Source organism: Oncorhynchus tshawytscha, linkage group LG02, assembly GCF_018296145.1.
Source record: "Oncorhynchus tshawytscha isolate Ot180627B linkage group LG02, Otsh_v2.0, whole genome shotgun sequence".
In the NCBI taxonomy this organism is placed as follows: Eukaryota; Metazoa; Chordata; class Actinopteri; order Salmoniformes; family Salmonidae; genus Oncorhynchus; species Oncorhynchus tshawytscha.
In genome coordinates, this window is record NC_056430.1 from 58,649,005 (window position 1) to 58,663,727 (window position 14,723).

General features: G+C 40.9%; 1 protein-coding gene across 1 annotated transcript; it reads left to right on the top strand.

Annotated features, from left to right (window-relative positions):
- Positions 1-215: 215 nt before the first annotated feature.
- Positions 216-10,864, top strand: LOC112266237 (gastrula zinc finger protein XlCGF26.1). Its single transcript, XM_024443668.2, has 2 exons — positions 216-812; positions 8,931-10,864. The coding sequence occupies exons 1-2, from the start codon at positions 530-532 to the stop codon at positions 10,523-10,525; spliced, it is 1,878 nt and encodes a 625-aa protein (XP_024299436.2). The 5' UTR covers positions 216-529; the 3' UTR covers positions 10,526-10,864.
- Positions 10,865-14,723: the final 3,859 nt, after the last annotated feature.

Sequence of the window (14,723 nt, forward strand, 5' to 3'; positions counted from 1 at the left end):
AGTTAATTAAAAACCAATTCTTATTTTCAATGACAGCCTAGGAACAGTGGGTTAACTGCCTTGTTCAGTGTACCATCGAATTTGCAATAATCAACACTTGCATATTTGCCTATATGTACGGAGTATTCTTCATATTGTCATATTAATCTTAGAAAAATAAGTATTTGAAAGCAATATACTTTTCTGTCTGAAAATAAAACGATTTTCCTCAACTGCGTTATTCACTCCAGTCAGCAGATGGCGATGTGTGTCTTGTAGTGGACTGCACTGTTCTTTTGGCTGTTTCGAATACAACAACAGATCCCATATCTATCCGACATTGCCGAAACATTTAAGCTTTTTAGACCATTTTGGTATACTAGTCGCGATGTGTTTTAAATACACTTTTATCATATCTAGTAATTACCTCGTGATTTCATATGTTCATATTAATCAGCAAGCTGGCAGACACCTATAGGTTGTCTTCAAACTAGATTAGCACTAGCCTAGTTGCTAATGATAGCTAGATAGTTAGCTAACATCCCCGAACATGAGCTCACTGAGCTACTTCCCCCCTGCTAAAGAAGAGGATGTCTACTGGACAGAGACAGACGCTCTCGTGAAAAAGGAGAAGGAAGAGGAGGCTGTCACAGTAAAAACATTTTTTGAAGAATTTACAATGAAAGAAGAGGAAGACGCTTTCAGAGTGAAAGAAGAGGAAGAGAATGAGGAGGATGCAGTGGTTGGCGTGAAAGAGGAGGAGGGTGAGATGACTGTCTCATTGAAAGAAGAGGAGGCGGGTGACAAAGAGGAGACTGGAAATCTTAACACCAGTGAGTACAGTCTTAAAACGGGGAGAGTCTTAAACTGATGTGTGATTTTTAAAGTGGCATCCCACTGAAGTTATACACTTGAATATGTTGTTCTGTACTGTAGGAATTGTTAAATCCACACATGTGCATTTTGCTATTTGCCTCATGACTCCACGTACTTTGTTGACAATGAACTTTCTTGTTTTCCCTACCGTGGGACAGACTATGTTTGTTCCCACACTCGGGACTCTCAATTGATTACACATACTTTTATCCTCCCATCCTATTCTAACCACCACTCGCTGGCTTTGGATTCATGTTATCTGATGAAGTTGCTGTATAATATTATTTTAATGCACATTCAAATGCCATGAATCAACACTGCAGAGCTCTCCCTGTCCTCTGCCATGCCTTGATTGTGTTACTGTGCATGTACACCCTGGCCCATCTACTGTTGCTATCCCAATTCTGACTTGTGCTCTGATATCTGTTTCATTGTTTTCTGCTCTCGTGAAAGCATGGGTTTTCTGCACATTAACACTAGAAGCTTATTACCTAAAATGTATCAATTGGAAGTGTGGGTTCTCAGCTCCAAACCAGATGTGGTGGTTAAGAAAGAGTGTTTTGAATACTGATGTTAACCTTTCTGGCTATAACCTTTTTCTGCAAGACAGATCTTCCAAAGGTAGGAAATGGCAATCTTTACCCAGGATCACTTAGAGTGCTCGCTTGTCTCCACCAAGTCTGTCCCCAAACAATTTGATTTGCAGGTTTTAAGCATTAAACTTTCAAATAGCTCATTGTTGACTGTTGCGGGTGTTATTGTCCTCCATCAGCACCTTGCCTGTACCCTACCTGCTCTAATCTCTCTCCTGGCCCCTTAAACCAAGTCTGAATTTGTCCTGCTAGGTGACCTAAACTGGGACATGCTTAAACCACCTGACAAAGTCGTAAAGCAATGGGACTCCCTAAATCTTTCTCAGATTATTACCAATCCTACAAGGTATGACTCCAAACACCCAGAAAAGGCTACTCTCCTCGATGTTATCCTCACAAATAATCATGATAGGTACCCGTCTGGTGTTTCTGTAATGACCTTAGTGATCACTGTTTTACAGCCTGTGTTCGTAATGGCTGCTTAGTGAAACATCCTGTCCTGATTTGTCATACACGCTTGCTAAAAAACTTTAGTGAGCAAGCCTTCCTTCATAACCTGGCCTCTTTAAGTTAGTATATAATCAGCCTGATCCCCTCTGTCGAAGAAGCTTGGACCTTCTTTTTTGATAGCTTCAGTGATCTTGTTAACAAACACATCCTCATAAAGAAAATGAGAATTAAAAACAGGATCAGACCCTTGTTCGACCGTAATCTTGCCGAGTCACTCCACCTCAAGAATTGCATTTGGCAAAAGGCTCGGCAAACGGAAACTCAGGCTGACTGGCTCTCGTTCAGACAAATGAGAAATACGTGCACTCAGGCTATCTGGAAGGCCAAAGTTAGTTACTTTAAGGAGCAGTTCTCTTTCTGGGTTTAACCCCAAGAAATTCTGGAAAACAGTTAGACCTGGAGAATAAACCCTCCTCACAGCTGCCCATGTCCCTGAAAGTTGATGTGGTTGTTACTGACAAGAAGCACATGGCTGAGCTCTTTAATCACCACTTCATTAAGTTAGGATTCCTATTTGACTCAGCCATGCCTCCTTGCCCATCTCTTAATCTCCCACCCCTTCTAGTGCGACAAGCCCCGATGCTCCTCCCTTTTTCCCCCTGCCCCGCTTCAACGTTTCTCCCTGGAGACAGTTACTGAGTCCGAGGTGCAAAAGGAGCTCCTTAAACTTGACCCTAAAAAAACATCCGGGTCAGATTAAACTTTCTTCTTTAAGGTTGCTGCCACTATAATCACCAAGCCTATCTCTGACCTTTTTAACCTGTCTCCCCTCTCTGGAGAGGTTCCCATTGCTTGGAAAGCAGCCATGGTTAGTCCTTTATTTAAAGCGGGAGACCAAGCTGATCCTAACTGTTATAGGCCTATTTCTATTTTGCCCTGTTTATCAAACGTTTTGGAAAAACTTGTCAATAATCAACTGACTGGCTTTCTTGATGTCTGTAGAATTCTCTCTGGTATGCAATCTGGTTTCCGCTCAGGTTATGGATGTGTCACTGCAATCTTAACGGTCCTCAATGATGTCACCATTGCCCTTGATTCTAAGCAATGTTGTGCTGCTATTTTTATTGACTTGGCCAAAGCTTTTGATACGGTAGACCATTCCATTCTTGTGTGCTGACTAAGGAGTATTGGTGTCTCTGGTATGCTAATGACCTCTCTCAAAGAGTGTATAAAGCCAGAACATCTGCTGACTCAGCCACTGCCTGTCACAAGGGTGTACCCCAAGGCTCGATCCTAGACCCCATGCTCTTCTTAATTTACATCAACAACATAGCTCAGGCAGTAGGAACCGCTCTCATCCATTTATATACAGATGATAGTCTTATACTCAACTGGCCCCTCCCTGGATTTTGTGTTAAATGCTCTACAACAAAGCTTTCTTAGTGTCCAACAAGCTTTCTCTGCCCTTGTTCTGAATACCTCCAAAACAAAGGTAATGGGGTTTGGTAAGAAGAATTCCCCTCTCCCCAAAGGTGTGATTACTACCACTGAAGGTTTAGAGCTTGAGGTAGTCACCTCATACAAGTACTTGGGAGTATGGCTGATGGTACACTGTCCTTCTCTCAGCACATATCAAAGCTGCAGGCTAGAAAACCTGCAGGCTTGGTTTCCTCTCGTAATCACCTCAGCATATATCTACTTCAGCCCTTATCCTCCATATACAACATCCGTTCAGCCAGTCACATTCTGTTAAAAGTCCCCAAAGCACACGCATCCCTTTGTCGCTTGTCTTTTTAGTTCGCTGCAGCCTACGACTGGAACGAGCTGCAACAAACCGTCAAACTTGACAGTTTTATCTCAATCTCTTCATTCAAGGACATAATCATGGACACACTTACTGACAGTTGTGGCAGCTTTGCCTGATGTATTGTTGTCTCTACCTTCTTGCCCTTTGTGCTGTTGTCTGTGCCCAACAATGTTTGTACCCCATGTTGTGCTGCTGCCGTGTTGTGTTGCTACTAGAGGTCGACCGATGAATAGGAATGGCCGATTAATTAGGGCAGATTTCACGTTTTCATAACAATCGGAAATCGGTATTTTTGGACACCGATTTTGCCTCTTTCTTTTTCTTTTTTTTTACACCTTTATTTAATCTTTATTTAAATAGGCAAGTCAGTTAAGAACACATTCTTATTTTCAATGACGGCCTAGGAACAGTGGGTTAACTGCCTCGTTCAGGGGCAGAACGACAGATTTTCACCTTGTCAGCTCGGGGGATCCAATCTTGCAACCTTACAGTTAACTAGTCCAATGCAATAACGACCTGCCTCTCTCTAGTTGCACTCCACAAGGAGACTGCCTAATACGCGAATGCAGTAAGCCAAGGTAAGTTGCTAGCTAGTTAAACTTATCTCTATAAAAAACAATCAATCAGTCAATCATAATCACTAGTTAACTACACATGGTTGATGATGTTACTAGATATTATCTAGCATGTCCTGCTTTGCATATAATCTGACTGAGCATACAAGTATCTAAGTATCTGACTGAGCGGTGGTAGGCAGAAACAGGCGCGTAAACATTCATTCAAACAGCACTTTTGGGCTTTTTGCCAGCAGCTCTTCATTGTGCGTCAAGCATTGCGCTGTTTATGACTTCAAGCCTATCAACTCCCAAGATGAGGCTGGTGTAACCGAAGTGAAATGGCTAGCTAGTTTAGCGTGCGCTAATAGCGTTTCAAACGTCACTCGCTCTGAGCCTTGGAGTGGTTGTTCCCCTTGCTCTGCATGGGTAACGCTGCTTCGAGGGTGGCTGTTGTCGTTGTGTTCCGAGTTCAAGCCCAGGGAGGAGCGAGGAGAGGGATGGACGAGGGATGGACTCTATACTGTTACACTGGCAATACTAAAGTGCCTATAAGAACATCCAATAGTCAAAGGTTAATGAAATACAAATGGTATAGAGGGAAATAATCCTATAATTCCTATAATAACTACAACCTAAAACTTCTTACCTGGGAATATTAAAGACTCATGTTAAAAGGAACCACCAGCTTTCATATGTTCTCATATTCTGAGCAAGGAACTTAAACATTAGCTTTCTTACATAGCACATATTGTACTTTTACTTTCTTCTCCAACACTTTGTTTTTGCATTATTTAAACCAAATTGAACATGTTTCATTATTGATTTGAGGCTAAATTGATTTTATTGATATATTATATTAAGTTAAAATAAGTGTTCATTCAGTATTGTTGTAATTGTCATTATTACGAATAAATAAAATTAAAAAATCGTCCGATTAACCGGTATCGTTTTTTTGGTCCTCCAATAATCGGTATCAGCGTTGAAAAATCATAATCGGTCGACCTCTAGTTGCTACTGTCATGACGTGGCCCTTTATGGGTGTAGAACGTCCCCCCGTCATGCAGAAAAATCTGTTTATGAGAATGTGTGAATAGTCTGTGGACACTTAAGGGACAGTTGTGACGAGTGTGTTTCATTTGGTGATCTCATGAAGTACTGGAAACACACATAACAGTATCTCTGGAAGTGTACATTTCCCAGCTGTCAGGTTTACATCTAAATATTGTGAAAAGTATGTGATTAAGCATGAAACTATTTGTGAAAAGATGTAATGTGATATTAACTGTCTAAATGAGAGTATGGAGTTTCATATAAAGATGAACTTGTCAGTGGCCACACCCCCGTGAGCCCAGACATCACATTTGGCGTCATGGACTGCCCTTTTCTACCGTTACATATAAAACCCACTCCTGATGTAATTCACTTAAGACGAAGCAAACACCAGCTTGAGCTGGGGTTGCAAATGGTTGAATTTCTGAGATCAAAACATGCCGGGTGACGCTGGTGTGTGAAGTGGTTGACACTACAACTCTACCAAAGGACAAGACGAATCCACGTGGAGCATTGGCTACATGGCTGGAAATGGTTCAACTCTGAGACTATCGATCCCTACAGAATAAGAGCAAATCTTAGAAACAAATTACTAGTCTGCAACTATAAATTATGTAAACCGAGGATGAGAATACAGACAACTGCCGAAACATCTATTCTATGAGGACATTTCTGAATGGTACTCTGAAGTATTCATTCTAACCACAAAATAATTTGATCTTTGGGGAAACGCAACCAGAGAGAGAGACTCTGAACTCTCCAGCAGACTGACCGGATTCCAACAGAGAAGACAACAATGGCGTACAGTTGAAGTCGGAAGTTTACCTACACTTAGCTTGGAGTCATTAAAACTCGTTTTTCAACCACTCCACAAATTTCTTGTTAATTAACAAACTATAGTTTTGGCAAGTCGGTCAGGACATCTACATCGTGCATGACACAAGTAATTTTTCCAACGTTTGTTTACAGACAGATTATTTCACTTATAATTCACTGTATCACAATTCCAGTGGGTCAGAAGTTTACATACAATAAGTTGACTGTGCCTTTAAACAGCTTGGAAAATTCCAGAAAATGATGTCATGGCTTTAGATGCTTCTGATAGGCTAATTGACATCGTTTGAGTTAATTGGAGGTGTACCTGGGGATGTATTTCAAGGCCTACCTTCAAACTCAGTGCCTCTTTGCCTGACATCATGGGAAAATCAAAAGAAATCAACCAAGACCTCAGATAATATTTGTAGACCTCCACAAGTCTGGTTCATCCTAGTGAGAAATGTCCAAATGCCTTAATGTACCACGTTTATATGTACAAACAATAGTATGCAAGTATAAACACCATGGGACAACGCAACTGTCATACCGCTCAGGAAGGAGACGCGTTCTGTCTCCTAGAGATGAACGTACTTTGGTGCGAAAGTGCAAATCAATCCCAGAACAACAGCAAAGGACCTTGTGTACCTGTTTCCTCCAGCATCTTCACAAGTATCTATATCCACTGTAAAAACAAGTCCTATATCGACATAACCTGAAAGGCCGTTCAGCACTGCTCCAAAACCCGCCATAATAAAGCCAGACTACGGTTTGCAACTGCACATGGGGACAAACATTGTACTTTTTGGAGAAATGTTCTCTGGTCTGATGAAACAAAAATAGAACTGTTTGGCCATAATGACCATTGTTATGTTTGGAGGAAAAAGGGGGAGGCTTGCAAGCCGAAGAACACCATCCCAACCGTGAAGCACGGAGGTGGCAGCATCATGTTGTGGGGGTGCTTTACTGCAGGAGGGACTGGTGCACTTCACAAAATAGATGGCATCACGTGGGAGGAAAATTACGTGGATATATTGAAGCAGCATCTCAAGACATCAGTCAGGAAGTTAAAGCTTGGTTGCAAATGGGTCTTCCAAATGGACAATGACCCTAAGCATACTTCCAAAGTTGTGGCAAAATGGCTTAAGGACAACAAAGTCAAGGTATTAGAGTGGCCATCACAAAGCCCTAACTTCAATCCTATAGAAAATGTGTGGGCAGAACTGAAAAGGCGTGTGCGAGCAAGGAGGCCTACAAACCTGACTCTGTTACACCAGCTCAGTCAGGAGGAACGGGCCGAAATTCACCCACATTATTGTGGGAAGCTTGTGGAAGGCTACCTGAAACGTTTGACCCAAGTTAAACCATTTAAAGGCAATGCTACCAAATAATAATTGAGTGTATGCAAACTTCTGACCCAGTGGAAATGTGATGAAAGAAATAAAAGCTGAAATAAATCATTCTCTCTATTATTATTCTGACATTTCACATTCTAAAAATCAAGTGGTGATCCTAACGGACCTAAGGACAGATAATTTCTACTAGGATTAAATGTCAGGATTTGTGAAATAATGAGTTTTTAAATGTATTTGGCTAAGGTGTATGTAAACTTCCGACTTCAACTGTAAATATATACTTGCAATTATTCTTGAATGAGGATTAGCATTTCAATGTATATAATTATAGACTGTGTGTAAAGAATCCATTTGTCTTTCCCGCTCTTTGTCATTCCCACCCCTTTCTTCTTGTCCACCAAGCAATCATATCGGTTTAGCCCACTAGGGTCTCTTTCCTATCATTGTTAGTAACCAATATCTTTGTTATTTGTTTATGTATTTCTGTGATTATTTAGTTAGTTGGTAAATAATTAATTGAGCCAATTGGTGTATGGATGATTCATAGCAGTTCGTGCAGATAACCAACAATTTATGATTAGATGAGACTGACGAAGGTAATAATAATAATTAATTAATAGAAGACTAATTGATCAGATATTATAATATCTGAAGAGTTATATTTGGAAAATTATAGCTTTGTAATCTTAACATTTTCCATTGTGCCCCGACTTCCTCGTTAATAAAATGTACATGATTAGTTTAATCAGGTAATGAAAATCACATAGAATTGATTTGATAAAGTAAGTCTTCACATATAATGATACGAAAGACACGACGCTACCATGTTGTTGTCGTCATGTTGTGTTGCTACCATGCTGTGTTGTCATGTGTTGCTGCCATGCTATGTTGTCGTCTTAGGTCTCTCTTTATGTAGTGTTGTCTCTCTTGTCATGATGCGTGTTTTGTCCTATATTTTTATTTAATTTAGTTTTGTTTTTAATCCCATCCCCCATCCCTGCAGGAGGCCTTTTGGTAGGCCGTCATTGTAAATAAGAATTTGTTCTTAACTGACTTGCCTAGTTAAATAAAGTTTAAATAAAAACATAAAAATACGATGTTTAGCCTATACCACCAAAGAGGGCTACCAACAAAATATTAACAATGGATCAAATGCGTCTTATGCCATTGATTTAAATATTGTAGTTATCAATATCCATTTCTGCTCAGCCTAAATACATGACATTTCATTAGAGAACGATTAGATTTGAAGCTCTACATTTGTTTTTGAAATCTCAATGGTGTTGATGGCCACCAAGTAAAACATTTAAAAAATGAACCTAAATGTTCTGAAACGACAGGTTATTGAGGGATCTGATTTGGCTTGAACCTAATTGGAAGACGGATCTATCATGTGGAGGTTTCATTCAGGTCTCGCTGTTTAACTGAATAGTCTGTTTGTCTTTGGCAGGAGAGAGACCAGACTCTCGCTCTGAGAGTGGGAAGAGTCCAACAGAGGAACCAGAAGCAGAGAAGCCCAAATCAGCTAGACCACATCAATGCTCCCACTGCGGAAATAGTTTTCTTTGTTTAGTGGACCTGAAAAGGCATAAGAGTATACACACAGGAGAAAAGCTTTACCACTGCTCTCAGTGTGGAAAGAGCTTTTCAACTTCACAGTCATTACAATTGCACCAGAGAGTACACACAGGTGCAAAACCTTACCACTGCTCTGACTGTGGGATGAAGTTTGCGCTGTCAGGTAATTTGAAAAGACACCAACTGGCTCACACAGGAAAGAAGTCTTACAGATGTGATCAATGTGGGAAGAGTTTTACTACATTCAACTCCCTGATAAACCATCAGCGAATACACACTGGAGAGAAACCTTACCACTGCTCCATCTGTGGAAAGAGTTTTAATCAGCCAAGCAACCTGAAATCACATCAGCGGAGACACTCAGGGCAGAAGCTTCACCACTGCTCAGATTGTGGAATGAATTTGACTACTTCTGGGGAATTAAAAAATCACCAGCGAAAACACACAGGAGATAAACCTTACAGCTGCTCTGACTGTGGGAAGAGTTTTGCTAGATTAGATGGATTGATGGTACACCAGAGAATACACAGAGCAGAGAAACCTTTTATTTGTGATCAATGTGGAAAGACATTCACTCAGTCAGCACATCAGGTCATACACAAGAGAATACACACAGGGGAGAAGCCTTACCACTGCTCAGACTGCGGGATGAGCTTTACTAACTCAAGCCACTTGGCAGCACATCAGAGAATACATACAGGAGAGAAGCCTTATGGCTGTGATGAATGTGGGAAGAGATTTGTTCATTCAGGATCCCTGGCTAAACACAAGCAAACCCACACTGGAGAGAGGCCTTTCCATTGCTCTGAATGTGGGAAGTGTTTTGTTAGGTTGGCGCATTTAAAATTGCACCAAAGAACACACACCGGAGAGAAGCCTTACCACTGCTCTGACTGTGGGATGAGTTTTACTCAGGCAAGCAACCTTAACAGGCACCAGCGAACACACACAGGAGAGAAGAATTACTACTGCTCTGACTGTGGAATGTGCTTTACTTTCTCAAAAACCCTGACCATACACCAGAGAACACACACGGGAGAGAAGCCATATCACTGTTCTGACTGTGGGAAGAGATTCACTCAGTCAGGAACCCTGGTAAAACATAAGCGAATACACACTGGAGAAAAGCCTTACCACTGCTTAGACTGTGGGATAAGCTGTACTTCTTCTAAAGATTTAATAGTTCACCAACGAATACACACCGGAGAGAAGCCTTATGGTTGTGATCATTGTGGGAAGAGATTCACTCAGTCAGGAACCCTGGTTAAGCACAAGAGAACACACACAGGAGAGAAGCCGTACCACTGCTCTGACTGCGGGAAGGGATTTGCTCAATCTCAGCAGCTGAAATCACATCAGCGAACGCACACTGGAGAAAAGCCTTATTGTTGTGATCAATGTGGGAAGAGATTCACCCAGTCAAGAAGCCTGGCTGAACACAAGAGAAAACGCAACACTTGTGGGTAACCTTCCCACTTTTGTTAGCTCAAGCAAGTTGATGGTAGACCAGCGGACACACATAGGAGAGAAGCCGTGCCTTGCTGTGACTGGTGGGAGTTTTGCTACCTTAAGCTTTCTTAAAGTGCATCATTGTGGCCTTCATCGGTGTGATCTAATGCAGGGTTAACAAGGTGCCAGCCCTCTCAAAACTTGTCAGCCTTTAAGAGTTACAATATATTGAACATTGGGTAATAAACTGTATATGTACAGTTGAAGTCGGAAGTTTACATATACCTTAGCCAAATACATTTAAACTCAGTATTTCACAATTCCTGACATTTAATCCTAAAAATTCCCTGTCTTAGGTCAGTTAGGATCACCACTTTATTTTAAGAATGTGAAATGTCAGAATAATAACAGTGATTTTATTTCAGCTTTTATTTATTTGATCACATTCCCAGTGGGTCAGAAGTTTACATGCACTCAATTAGTATTTGGTAACATTTCCTTTAAATTGTTTAACTTGGGTCAAAACATTTCGGGTAACCTTCCACAAGCTTCCCACAATAATTTGGGTGAATTTTGGCCAATTCCTCCTGACATTGCTGGTGTAACTGAGTCAGGTTTGTAGGCCTCCTTGCTCGCACACGCTTTTTCAGTTCTGCCCACACATTTTCTATGGGATTGAGGTCAGGGCTTTGAGATGGTCACTCCAATACCTTGACTTTGTTGTCCTTAAGCCATTTTGCCACAACTTTGGAAGTATGCTTGGGGTCATTGTCCATTTGGAAGACCCATTTGCGACCCAGCTTCAACTTCCTGACTGATGTCTTGAGATGTTGCTTCAAAATCCACATAACTTTCCTCCCTCATGATGCTATCTATTTTGTGAAGTGGGCCAGTCCCTCCTGCAGCAAAGCACCCCCACAACACAAACCATAGTCTGGCTTTTTTTATGGCGGTTTTGGAGTAGTGGCTTCTTCCTTGCTGAGTGGCATTTCAGCGGCAATTGACTCAAATGATGTCAATTAGCCTATCAGAAGCTTCTAAAGCCATGACATCATTTTCTGGAATTTTCCAAGCTGTTTAAAGGCACAGTCAACTTATTGTATGTAAACTTCTGACTCACTGGAATTGTGATACAGTGAATTATAAGTGAAATAATCTGTCTGTAAACAATTGTTGGAAAATGTATTTGTGTCATGCACAAAGTAGTCCTAACCGAGTTGCCAAAACTATAGTTTGTTAACAATACATTTGTGGAGTGGTTGAAAAACGAGTACTGTACGGCTTCAACTGTATGTGTGTGTGTGGCGGGATTGTTTCACTCTCAGCGGGGTCGAGGAAACCGGAAACATCCGGTTTTCAGGTGAAAAACAGAATAGGCGAAGCCCGAAAATCTGATGTTTTCTGTTTCTCCGACCCCGCTCAGGCATTTATTTTACAGCTGCTATGTTCGGTTAGTGTTGTTTAAAAGTTGTAGTCGTCTGTTTTTTTCAGCGTTGCTTTTAATAGTTTTTATCAATAAATGGCCTCAGGCATTATTCAACTCTAGTGATATGGGTTGATGCTTGCTATTGTTGAGTGGAGATCAGGCCCGATCAGATTCAGGATTACATGCCTGAAAGGGAATTTTAAATCCATGGGGGGGGGGGCACAACTAGTATTGCTTTAGAGCCCTAATAAAACAAGGTAGATTGGTCCTACTGCTGTTCAAATGTGTAAAAAAGTATCTAAAATGTAGCCTTACACAACATCTGTTGTTTTATATTTATTTAATCTTTATTTTGACAGGGAGTCAATGCTGAGACCAAGGTCTCTTTTCCAGATGAGACCTGTATAGCACCACTTTACACATCGAAATACAATAAACACAAACTACACATTCATATACACAATAAAATACATGTTATTATACACAACAATAAACGAAAAGCATAAGTAAATCATAAACGGACACATTTTTCAAGGAAAAGGTCCCCTAACGACCGTCTGAAATGCCATACACACCAATTCCTCCAATTCTAAAGTATATTGTAGATAATTCCACACGTAAGGAGCAAGGAAATTAAAGGCTGATCTACCTCTCTGAACACCAAAGGAGTCTCCAGAGTTAACCAACCATTTTTTATCTTGAAAGTGATGTTAGGTAAGTCAGAAGTTTGTTGATCAGGGCTTTGTGGGGGAAAAAAGAGCGTAATGATTTGATCTATGTGACTTCAAAGAGGTCCAGCCAACCTTTCGGTAAAGAATACAGTGATGAGTAATACAACTGTCTCCTGTGATTAAAAACGAAGGGAGCTATGAAAAACGGCACCAAAGGGTTTAAGAGTAGAGGCAGCTTCTCCGTTCAATAAAATAGCATTATAACAACAGTATTGAAAGCTTTCGACAGGTCCACAAACAAAAGCACTGACAAGATCATAAACACATGAAGTGGTTGACGTAATGAAGCTATGGCCAGGCCTAAAACCCAGACTGGTTTACCTTCAAAATACATTTGTTAGATAAAAAAATATAAAAGTTGTACATTTTTACCAAGGATTCAAGAATCTTAGCTAGACAAGGAAGCCTTGAAATGGGGCGATAATTATTCAGATAACTACTATCCCCGCCCCTATGGAGTGGCAGCACGTGCAGATTTCCAAAATGTTGTGGCAGCACGTGCAGATTTCCAAAATGTTGGAATATTTCCTGATAACAATGTTGTATAAAATTCTTTAAAAAATGATTCTTTTCTTAAAAGCTTGCCAGTCCGTGCCTAAACCTGTGTTCCTGGCCTTGACCCAAGCATCTTGTCTTTTATGAATGACCTGATAATTCCGGAGTGTAACAGGCATTCGAACTCTTCATTTTATGAAGGGAGCATGATTATCCACAATAGTAGTAAAGACATCTGCAAAAAGGCTGAAAGCTAAATCAGGTTCAGGGATAGCTGAAATACAATCAAGGTCAATAAAAGAAAGATAATGTAAAACAAAGCCTGTTCACTGAAGTTTTGTGATGACAGGAGGCTTAGATTTTTGTATTCTCACATCTCTAACACAAACAACTGGGCAATGGTAACTAATATCTTGGGAGAAAACACCAGTAGAAACATAGTTATAATAGCACAAAGATACACGCTTCACTACAACGTACAGGTGTATCCAAAATGCAGCAGTAGCTGCTGTAGACGTACACATAATTTGCGCCTACCAACACTCCCAGATCAGCTCGACAGAATGAGCACCACTAGGCTATCAAAGATTCTTACAGGCTTCATAGCTTAAACTTCAATAATTATAACTAATAGGCTACATTTCTGTCAAATTTGTGACACTACGCAATGAGCGTAACCTACAGTAAGCCAAGCCGCCACTTCTCCAGGTGCGCAATATTTTCTGTGGGAGAGTTTCAGAAAAGCAAACAAACTCAAACAAAGTGTATATTCATAGCTGATGTGAAATGTCCTACATGACAGTAGCCAATTTGAGTAAATGCCCATTCAGAAAGCAACACACACACTATAGCAAGAGAACAGGGAGGAGGCGAAAAAGTTGTCTATGTGTTGTTTTCATAGTATTCACATCACTTTTACAGTAGCCTATCACACAGTGACTGTGGAATGCAAATGAATGATAACAGAGTGAACGTTTGCCTGCTTCTTTTTGTAGGCTACACACGACGTTATTGGTCCTATACTACTATGACATACAAAATGTACAAAAATGTAGGCCTATATGGTACACAATAACGTTCTGACTATAACTACTGTTCCCTGAAGGAGGGAAACGAGGTACACCATACTATGGGGGAGTCACACACTCGCAACTTCAGATGAAAGATATACAATCACGCCTGACAAGGCCAATGAAATCTGCGCCTTGCTGGAAGTCTCGCCTTCCACAGGTGATAACCGTGAGACTCATTCCTTCAATTTAATACCGCTCTTCACCGAGCCCAGGAATGGGCGGTGCGGGGCCAAACAGGCATTGTACCTCGTTTCCCTTCAGGGAATAGTAGTTATAGTCATAACGTTATGTTCCTTTTCAGTCAGTCTACTTCTGTACAACATACTATGAGGAAGTATATAATCACCCCCCCAAGCCAACCCCAACGAGAAACAGCCCATGGCGGACAACCCACACCTGACCTCACGGCGTGCTGCCTAGTGACCTTCCCCAGTCCCATCAATAAGCACGCCGTGGGCTACACTGGGAGCAGTGACATCCAAACCATAAAA

Coding starts and splice junctions, on each gene's coding strand:
- LOC112266237 (XM_024443668.2), top strand. CDS start 530: ATGAGCTCACTGAGCTACTTCCCCCCTGCTAAAGAAGAGGATGTCTAC. Junction 813..8,930: donor GACTGGAAATCTTAACACCA/GTGAGTACAGTC, acceptor TGTCTTTGGCAG/GAGAGAGACCAGACTCTCGC.